The 9669-nt window shown below is 45.5% G+C and overlaps 1 protein-coding gene across 2 annotated transcripts in view; it reads left to right on the top strand.

Annotated features, from left to right (window-relative positions):
* Positions 1–9669, top strand: part of ADAMTS19 (ADAM metallopeptidase with thrombospondin type 1 motif 19) — a 310136-nt gene that overhangs the window by 261326 nt on the left and 39141 nt on the right. For both annotated transcript variants that reach the window (XR_002097331.1, XM_019517287.1), the window contains exon 21: positions 3834–3986. Coding sequence is in view for 1 of the 2 variants with exons in the window: in XM_019517287.1 (XP_019372832.1) it covers positions 3834–3986 (153 nt within the window). In the remaining variant the exon portion in view is untranslated. The remainder of the gene's footprint in view (positions 1–3833; positions 3987–9669) is intronic.

Below are 9669 nucleotides of genomic sequence, written 5' to 3' on the forward strand. Positions count from 1 at the left end.
GCCGGGGGTGGGGGGGGGGGGGGGGCCTTCCCTGGCTGCCACAGGAGAAGGAGCTAGTACCCAGGGGAGCCACCCAGAGATGCTGAGCTGACCGTTGGCTGCCTGTAGGAACTCTGAGGCTCAGGGAGCTCACAAGGAGCCTATGCTGGGAGGTACAGTGGCACAAGGGGAAAAAGGCTTTCCTCCTTAAAGGGGCAGAGGGCTGCTACTTTGTTGTTAATGTTATAGCCCATGGGCTTATGTTATGTTGTTTCTACCAGTGGTTTGGGATGATGCTGGAAGGGGAGATAAGAAGGCAGGGGGCACTAGACTGTCTTATTGAGCCCAGAGCAGCACCAGAGAGGATGCAGCCAGAGAGGGGCCAGGGGCATGGCAGACAGGGGCCAGGGACCCAGTGACTGGAAGGGACAAAGGAAGCTGGTGCCTCAAAGCCAGGTCCAATTTCAGTAGGCCTAGGCTAGAAGGTCTAGTGAGATTAAAGGGGCAGAGGCCAAGGAGACTGACAGCCCAACAGAGGGAATGACATACTGATAACACCTGTGAGGGATGGAGCATGGTAAAGGGGATGATATGGAGTCACACAATCAGCCCTTAAGGCTTTGGGTGCCCTGCTGGGCATAGATGACTATAGAGGCCCAGCTAGGGGTCTGGAACCAGTGGGCCTGAAGCCTAGCAAAGGCCTATGGGCAGCCTCCCTGTAATAATAATAAATAATAATATAATAATAAACCATCAAAGCATGGCAATGAGACAGGAAGGCATCCTAGGGGTGGAGCGGGGCACAGTCACAGAGCCACCAGGGGGCATCACAGCCACCTCAGGGACACTGATGTGTTGCACGTGCAAGTATTACTGCCTGGGAATGTCAGCTGGTAATTAGGAGCCAGTAGAATTAAGTGCATTTATTTTACTTTGTCTTTAGATAGGTTCTTTATTACATATTTCTTCCATTTGTCCTAGCAGCACATGAAAAAAAGTGCAGGCTCAGGGGTGATCTGATGGCCACCTATAAGTTTATCAGGGGTGACCACCAGGATCTGGGGGAACGTTTGTTCACCAGAGCGCCCCAAGGGATGACGAGGTCGAATGATCATAAACTACTGCAAGACCATTTCAGGCTGGACCTAAGAAAGAATTTCTTTACTGTCCGAGCCCCCAAGGTCTGGAACAGCCTGCCATCAGAGGTGGCTCAAGCACCTGCATTGAACACCTTCAAGAGAAATTTGGATGCTTGTCTCGCTGGGATCCTATGACCCCAGCTGACTTCCTGCCCCTTGGGCAGGGGGCTGGACTCGATGATCTTCTGAGGTCCCTTCCAGCTCTAATGTCTGTGGGGGGGAAAAAAAAGTATGTGGAGACAGACAAAGGGTAGCAGCAATTGGCAGGTTCTAGTCCAGGTGGGAAAAATCTGGCTTGCCAAGGGATTTTATCTGGCCAACGGTGGGCCCCTTGGCCACACCTGGCCCAGGTGTGGGGGACAATCCAGGCCATGACATGTACAGCTGGTCCCACCACCCCCTGGGCATGGAGTAGGGTGGGGGCAGCATGGCAGCAGAACTATCATTCCCAGTCTGTCCCACACCCACTGCTAGGGGCACTGGAGGAAGAGAGTGGGCAGACCAGGTCTCCATGGAGACCAGCCTGGGACCCCAACAGGCAGGTCACACTTGGCTGGGCAGATGGCATTGGGGTCGTGGGCATGCAAGGGGTAGCATCCAGGAGCAGGACAGGTGGGCTGGGGCCAGGATCGTGAAATGGTGACAGTGTGGGGCTGGGGCCTGGGGCAGAGCCACAATCTGCTCCCTTCACGTCCCTGCCCGCAGAACTGGCACCTGTTGTAGGCCCTGGCCCTGTACTGGCTCTGCCCCACGATTCTGGCCGTGGCACCAGCCCCACCTGCCTGTCCCACTCCCAGATACCACTCCCTGCCCACTTGTGGCCAGCCCCAACCCATCCACCTGGTGGCGCATAGTCTGCCTGCAGGGGTCCCAGGCCAGTTTCCATGGAGACCCCACCCATCCCCCCGATCTGTTCTGTCTGCCCCACGCCCACTACCAGGGATGCTGGACCAAAGGATGAAAGAGGGTGTGAAGAGGCATGTGACTAGGTAAGGAGCACAGTAAAAGAGGGAAGTAGTCACTGTTAGCAGCCTGATGAGCTAAGTTCTGTGACCTTCCTAGGGGAGAGTGGACAAGTAAGGGAAGTGTGAAGACCTGCAACATGGGGTGAGTGGACAGTTGAAAGGGAGAACAAGGAAAGCTGGTGATCTGTTGAGTATGCAGTGTGGAGGTAAGGAGAAAAGCACAATGCAAACTGGTTGCTCATTTTCAGGACCTCACAGTTCTTGTCCTCAAAGGGAATCTAAAACAATTCTTTCAGAAAATGGGCCTGTGAACAGAAATTCATCACTCGACTGCATATCAAAAACCATGGACCAAGACCTTGCTTTGATGCATCATTATATAGCTTAGCTCTTACTTGTTCTCTCTGCTCTTTATTTGCTTGACAGATCACTTCCCACCTCCCTTTCAAGTGGTCAAATTCATTGGCATAATGAGGTTAAACTAAATTAGTTGTTCTGAATTGCACCTAGCTTGGACTGTAACTGCTTCATAGAATCATAGAAAATTAGGGTTGAAAGGGACCTCAGGAGATCATCTAGTCCAACCCGCTGCTCAAAGCAGGACCTTCCTTTCCTAGTTCTGATGAAGGGCTCTTAAAACCCAAAACGTGTCTCCCATCTCTTCCAACGGTACACAACCATCCTAGTTTAAGGCAGTTTTCACATGTTATTGCTTCAATAGATTTCTTTTTTTAACGGTAGCTGCATATAGACTTCTGATATATAATTTTGAAATGAATTCCGAAGAAGGTCTACTATTTGCATTTAGGGATTGTTTGAAGTTTTATTCCACCTTTTTCTTGAAAACAGTAGTTAGAATTTCTTATATTATTTCTCATTTAATTTTCCTCTATTTCCTTTTATTTTGTGGGTATGCACACATCCATTATATATTTGGTTGTCATACACTGTTATAAGGGGGGTTGTGTACTTTTGTTTTAATCCTTATCTTAACTGGTTCAGCATCAGAACCAATGAGAATGGAACAATCACAAAACCACTGAAGTTTTCAGTTTTTTAATTTAATTTAATTTTAATCCAACAGGAGGCCCAGGAGGATTCATGGTTAACTCAGTGTATTCACTCCTTTGTCCTTCACTCCTGTGGAACTTTTGTGACTAATGTTCCCCAGACACAAATAAATACCTATGCTAGATATAAGCACACCTTAATATTCCAGTATTTTCTTTGGGTACTTCTTTGGTAGAGTAAGAAGGAAAAACATTTATATTTCAAAGCCAAAGGCAATTTATGTCTTCTGTGGCCTACTATTACTACCAGTTATATTAGTTTAAAAGGAAGGTTTATATTTTATTTAAAGCTTTTGCAACCATGGGCTGCTGCTTATGACCCAGCTCCCACTGCAGGCTGCATTCCCCACAGCTCCTCGATGATCAGCAGATGCTGGGAAGGGAATAGAGACAAAAAGTTGGGCACTAGGACCCTGGGGGTGCCTCCTCTGTTGCCTTAGCTGGAGTGTGCAGCCAGTTTCCTAAGCTGCCATGGGCTGGATCTAGTGTCTTCAAAGGCCAGATACAGCCTGCAAACTGTAAGTTTCCAACTCCTGATTTAAAGTAATTTTTTACTAGAGTGAATATTGCCCAGTCTTTTATCAGAATCATATTGGAGGCTGCCTAAAGCCTCTAGATTGAATACCCAGTCATTTATGGATGTTGCACAGTTGTAAATCACATATTTCTGTTTCCTGCAGTGCTCTGTAAAATGTGGCAAAGGAGTGCGACATCGAACGGTGAGGTGTACCAATCCCCGCAAAAAGTGTGTTTTGTCCACAAGACCTAAAGAAGCAGAAGATTGTGAGGACTATTCTAAATGTTACGTTTGGAGAATGGGAGACTGGTCTAAGGTGAGATATCCTTGGCACTACTGCTGCAACATAAAGTAGACATTTTGCAAACAGGGTTTCTTGGAACAAGTACTGGTTTTATCAAGGATACATCAGTGACCCAAATGACTGAACAATGTAGGTGCAAATAAATATAGGCCTATATAGTCATATTATAGATAAAGGCAGGTGCTAGGACCTTGGGGGTGCTGCATCTCCTGCAGCTGAGAGTAAACTGAATAGTAAACTGAATGTGGTGGGCAGTAGTCAACCTGTGAGAAGAAAACAGGCCTTAAACAGGAAGTGGACACATGAAACACAGGCCTTTTAATGTGTAGATGTGTTGTAAGTTCAGGTACAAATTACAAATTGGTAGTTGGGACCATGTCAACTAAATATAAGTGTAATTGTCCTATATATACCTGTGGTTCAAGTAACTAGATACGACTTGTAGCTAGATATGGCTAACTAGCAAGGTGGAGAGCAGAGGCAGGCTCTTTTCAAGAAAATGATAAATACAACAAGGTCTGCAAAATCAAGAAAAGCTGAAAAGCTCTTGCAAAGCATCTATCAAAAAAAAAAGTGTAGAAATTTCTGTAGTCTTCTGGCCTGCCTTGTCTATAATGGTGGCATACTATTGGGCAAGTAATTACCTCTCATTTGTGCTCTCTGGGCCAAATTCTGTGACCCTTTACTCATCCAAATGATTGTTTTCAAAACATGTACATAGCATTTTACACACAGTTTACAATTCTGTTACCTTTATAGTGTGGGCAGATAAGCTTTAACCAGGCAGTATCCTGGGTTAGATATTATCCAGTCCCCTCTTCAGCCCTGCTTTTGAAGCTGAGCCAATGCCCCTTGCATTTAATAGTCAGTGGATAAAGTGGATAGAGAGTACTAGGGAAGGGCTCTGTCTCAGAGCGAAAGGGCCTGCTCCTCCCTAGTGCAGCATCCGTATCACTGAGCTCATCCCCCCTAGTTTGTTCTCTTCCTCCTAGACCCAAATATCTCCCTCTCTCTGTTGCCCATGGGACCAGATCCCAAAGGCGGGCTGGACAAGGGACTGGATAATGCCTGATCTGTGGTTTGGTTGTAAGTCAAAAGTTACATGTTACAACCTCGTCTGAGTGGGGAGGTTGGGGCCCAGAAACAGATCTCCCACTTCCTGGGCAAGTGCCCTAACCCCTAAGCTACTGGGGATAAACATTAGGTATCGTTCTCCTCCAGCATCTAACACCCACTAGTCCTGGATTTTTGCCAGGTAGAATGTTATAACTTCTTCATATCCAGTGTACATACATACATAGCCACACAGTTGCCTAGTCAGTGCATAGCCTACTGCATATACTCAGTAGCCGGAGGGCTGCTTACTCATCCATGGTCCATGGGTGTGTAAGCACTCGCTAGCTGTGCATAAATTAGGGATGTGCTAAACAGGGCATATTCAATTTGGATTCGGACTAAATCGGGGACAGTGATTTGATTCATTGATTCAGATCACTGTCCCCGATTGGATTCAGCCAGATCTGAATCTTAAGATTTGATGCTGATTCAGAGAATCAGAGATATGGCCTTAGACACAGCTTTAAATGTTTTTTCTATATACCTCAAGTTATCGGGCATGGCTCATGAACATTGAAATGGTGGGGCAGATGGAGCATCCCACAGGAGCATCCCACATCCTTGGCAGTGGACCGGAAGTACTTCTGGTCCACTTTTGTGTCTGCTGCTGAGTATGCCAGGGGCTCCCCATGCCCTCCCAGCTCAGCAGTTGGCAACGGGGTGCCCCCCAGACCCAGGAGGCACCAGTCACTGAGCCAAGGGGGTGGAAGTGGATCAGAAGTGCTTCTGGTCCACTTCCAGGTCTGCTGCCAAGCACACTGGGGACCCCTCCATGCTTCTGTGGGATACTCCGTTCACCCCATCATTTCAGCATTCGTGAGCCGCCTGGTACCTGGAAGTATGTAGAAAAAACATTTAAAGTTGTGTCTGTCTGAATCGTCAAATCTTTCTGAAATGTTTCAAAGGGTTCCGATTCAATTTGGAGACGTTAAAGGGTCTCCTGATTCGATTCAGATTTGAATTGAATCAGCAACCGAAGCTTCACACAGCCCTACTATAAATGTCCCAAATGTCACTTATGCATCTAGAAAATTCTCATTTGGGTGCATAAGAACACAGACAGCCTCCTTTTCACCTTGGAGAAAGCAAGTACAGTAGTCTCCTTTACTTACCTTTGGTATTTTTCTCCCTTGTTCCTTTCCCTCTCCCTTTCTCTGTCTTTTTATTTTCCTAATTTACACCTGTTTATATCCACACTGACATCCTGTCACACTTTTAGCTTCTTTCATTCCTTGGAGATCTCAGAACAGCAGAGACTCCCTGTGCCTGAAGAAGGGTGATTGGGACTGAAAGCTTGCAAAGGACTTTTTTTCCTACTACTCAGTTGGTCTAATAAAAGATATCACATCTACTCAAAGAACCTTGCCTGCCTATGTCCTTAGAGCAACACAGCTATAACCAAAAATCTAGCAACATGGAAGATATTGAATATTCTTCTACCAAGTGACTTGATATTGAAACAGCTCCATGCAATCCATTTAATGTCACTTAATGTGTTTTTACTAAAAACCCAATACCATCTGTAGTAATTTATTTAGCAGATGAGCCGTGATTCAGCAAGGTACTTAGGCACGTGGCTAACTGTAACCAGACATTTCAGAGCAGACATGTGCTTAAAGTTAAATGTCTGATTAGTACCTTAACTGTTAGATATAAATTACTGGAATTCAGAATAAAAGGGAAATGCTGAAAGTGACCCTTGAGAACCATTCTGTGGCAGAAAGTTCCAAATTTTACCATATTATGGACTTCACTGTAATAAAGCAATTGTCTTTTGAACCCCCTCCTTTTCTGTTAATAACTGTAAACTCCTCTCTCTTCCTACTTGCAGCCATATAACCTCTTTGCAACAACTATAGAAATTACTTGCATGGAGAAGTAGTTAATGTATTTTTAGTTGTCTTTAATGTGATATAACAGCTGGAAACAAGGAGAAAAGCCAGCACTATGTGACCAGCCAGCCCTCCAAGAATCAGCTGCAAGTGCTCTGTGGACCACAGGTGGTTCATAAAACTCTTTTTGGGAACTCCTATTTTATGGTCACAGGGCACAAAAGCTTGTGTACAAGTCTGTACCCAGCTTCATTTACTTTCATTCCACTTGCAACTTATTTTTAATTGTTTTTTATTATTATTTTGGTAAAAAGGGTTGAGCCAAGTTCTTTATTTTACAGTGATGTCTATTTTTAAAATTAAACTACTGTTTGAAACACATTCTTAAAGTGTAGAAGATAACATTTTTCCCCTCCTGGTAAGTGTTGAATAGTATAACATAGTGTAATCATGAATTATTCAAACAAGAGTTAGGAACAGTTAATAATTATTTATAAGAAATACTTTCACACAAAGATGTAGATGTTTCATAGAATCAATGGACTGGAAGGGACCTGTAAGATCATCAAGTCCAGTCCCCTGCCAGAAGGAGGAGCTTAATGGGCTCCAACTAGCTCAAAGAGGTGCTTGTCCAAACTCTTGAATACCTCCAAGGATGGTGACTGCACCACCTCTGCTGGGAGTGTGTTCTAGGTTCTAGTTACCCTTATGGAGAAAAAGTTCTTTCTTATATCAAGTCTAAATCTTCCCTCTAACAGTTTGTAACCATTGGTCCTCATCCTTCCCATGGGTGCCTTACTGAAGAGTTGCTGCCCTCTGATATACTTGTAGGTGGCTATCAGGTCACCTCTCAGCCTTCTCTTAGTCAGGAGGAACAAGGCTAGTTCCTGTAGTCTGTCCTCATATGACCTATCCTCCAGGCCCCTGATCATATGGGTGGCCCTTCTCTGCACCCGCTCAAGCTTATCCTCATCCTTCTTGAAGTGCAGTTCCCAAACCTGGGCACAGTACGCCAGCTGCGGCCTCACCAGTGCTGAGTAGAGAGGGAGAAGCACCTCTCTGGGTCTGCTGGCAACACACCGGCTGATGCACACCAGAGTTCTATTTGCCCTGATGGCAACTTCATCACACTGTTGGCTCATATTCATCTTCTGGTTGATTGTGACCCCCAGGTCCCATTCAGATGCTGTGTCAGCCAGTGGGCTACAACCTATCCTATAGTTATGGTGAAGGTTCTTCCTACACAGATGAAGGACCTGACACTTTTCCCTTTTGAACCTCATCTGATTCTGATCAGCCCATAGAACCAGTCTGTCTATGTCATGCTGGATCCTTACCCTATCCTCTGGTGTGCTTGCATTTCCCCACAGCTTGGTATCATTGGCAAACTTAATCATAGAGCATTCCACCTCTTCAAGTCATTAATAAATATGTTGAAAAGTATGGATCCAAGCACCGATCCCTGTGGGACACCACTGGAGACAGCCCTCCAGGCTGAAGCCGCCCCATCGATTACAGCTCGCTGGGATCAGCCTCTAAGCCAGTTATTCACCCACCTCATTGCAGGCTGGTCCAGGCCAGTACCCTCCAGTTTAACTGAGAGAATTTCATGGATAGACAGAATAAAAGGCCTTACTGAAGTCTAGGTAAATGATGTCTACCTCATATCCCTTGTCCAGCTGGTTAGTTACCTGGTTGTAGAAGGACGCCAGTTTCCTTAGGCACAAAGGTTCCTCCACAAAGCCATGCTAGTTGTTTCTTAATACCCTGTCAGCTACAAGCTTGTGATTGATGGCCTTCTTAATTTTTTCAAAAGTTTTTCCTAGGACTGAAGTCACACTAACCAGTCTATAGGTTTCAGGGTCATCCCCCCTCCCTTTCTTAAAGATGAGTACTATGTTGGCCCTCTTCCAGTCATCTGGGATCACTCCCAAATTCCACAACTTTTTGAATAGCTTTACCAAAAGCCCTGCTGTGAGTTTAGCCAGATCTTTTAGGACTCTTGGATGTAGGTCATTTTGGCCAATGGACTTGAAAATGTCCAGTTGTTCTAAGAGGAACCTCACCTGGTCGGGGCTCATTTCATGTTGTCTGTTGACTTCCCCATATTCCCTCAGCCTCTGGACAGGTGTGCAGCTCCTGTTAGCTTTTTGGAATACTGATGTGAAGTAACCGTTTAGGAGCTCTGCCTTTTCATGGGGATCTATTGTGGACTGCTTCTTCATATTCAGTAGGGGTCCTACAGTGGAACTTAATTTTTTTTCTTGTTCCCCATGTAGGACTGTTTGTTTTCTTTAATTTCAGATGCTAGCTTGATCTTCATGCCTGCTTCGGCTTTCCCTATCTCATACCTGCAGACCCTGGTTATTTGAGTAAACTCTTCTCTGGTTGCCAGTCCTTTTTTCCATTGCCTCTGTGTCTTTTTTCTTTTTCAAAAGTTTTCTAATATCTCTGTGGAGCTAAGTGGGTCTCTTAGCTCCTTTCCCACTTCTGGATCTCATGGGAATGGCCTCCTTTTGAGCAGAGAGGATTGCTCCTTTGAAGAGGCACCATCACTCCTGAACCCCCAGATCCTCCAGTTTGTGGTCACAGAGGGGCTTTCTAACTAGACTTCTGAGTTTGTTAAAGTTTGCCCTTCTGAAATTGAGGATCTCTGTTCTACTAGCTGAAATCCTAGCCTTCTGGTGGATGGTGAACCTAACTGGATCATGGTCACTGTCACCCAGGGTACCACCAATCCTCAGGTC

This window comes from Gavialis gangeticus, unplaced genomic scaffold, assembly GCF_001723915.1.
Source record: "Gavialis gangeticus isolate Ggan-Ray unplaced genomic scaffold, GavGan_comp1, whole genome shotgun sequence".
Classification (NCBI taxonomy): Eukaryota; Metazoa; Chordata; order Crocodylia; family Gavialidae; genus Gavialis; species Gavialis gangeticus.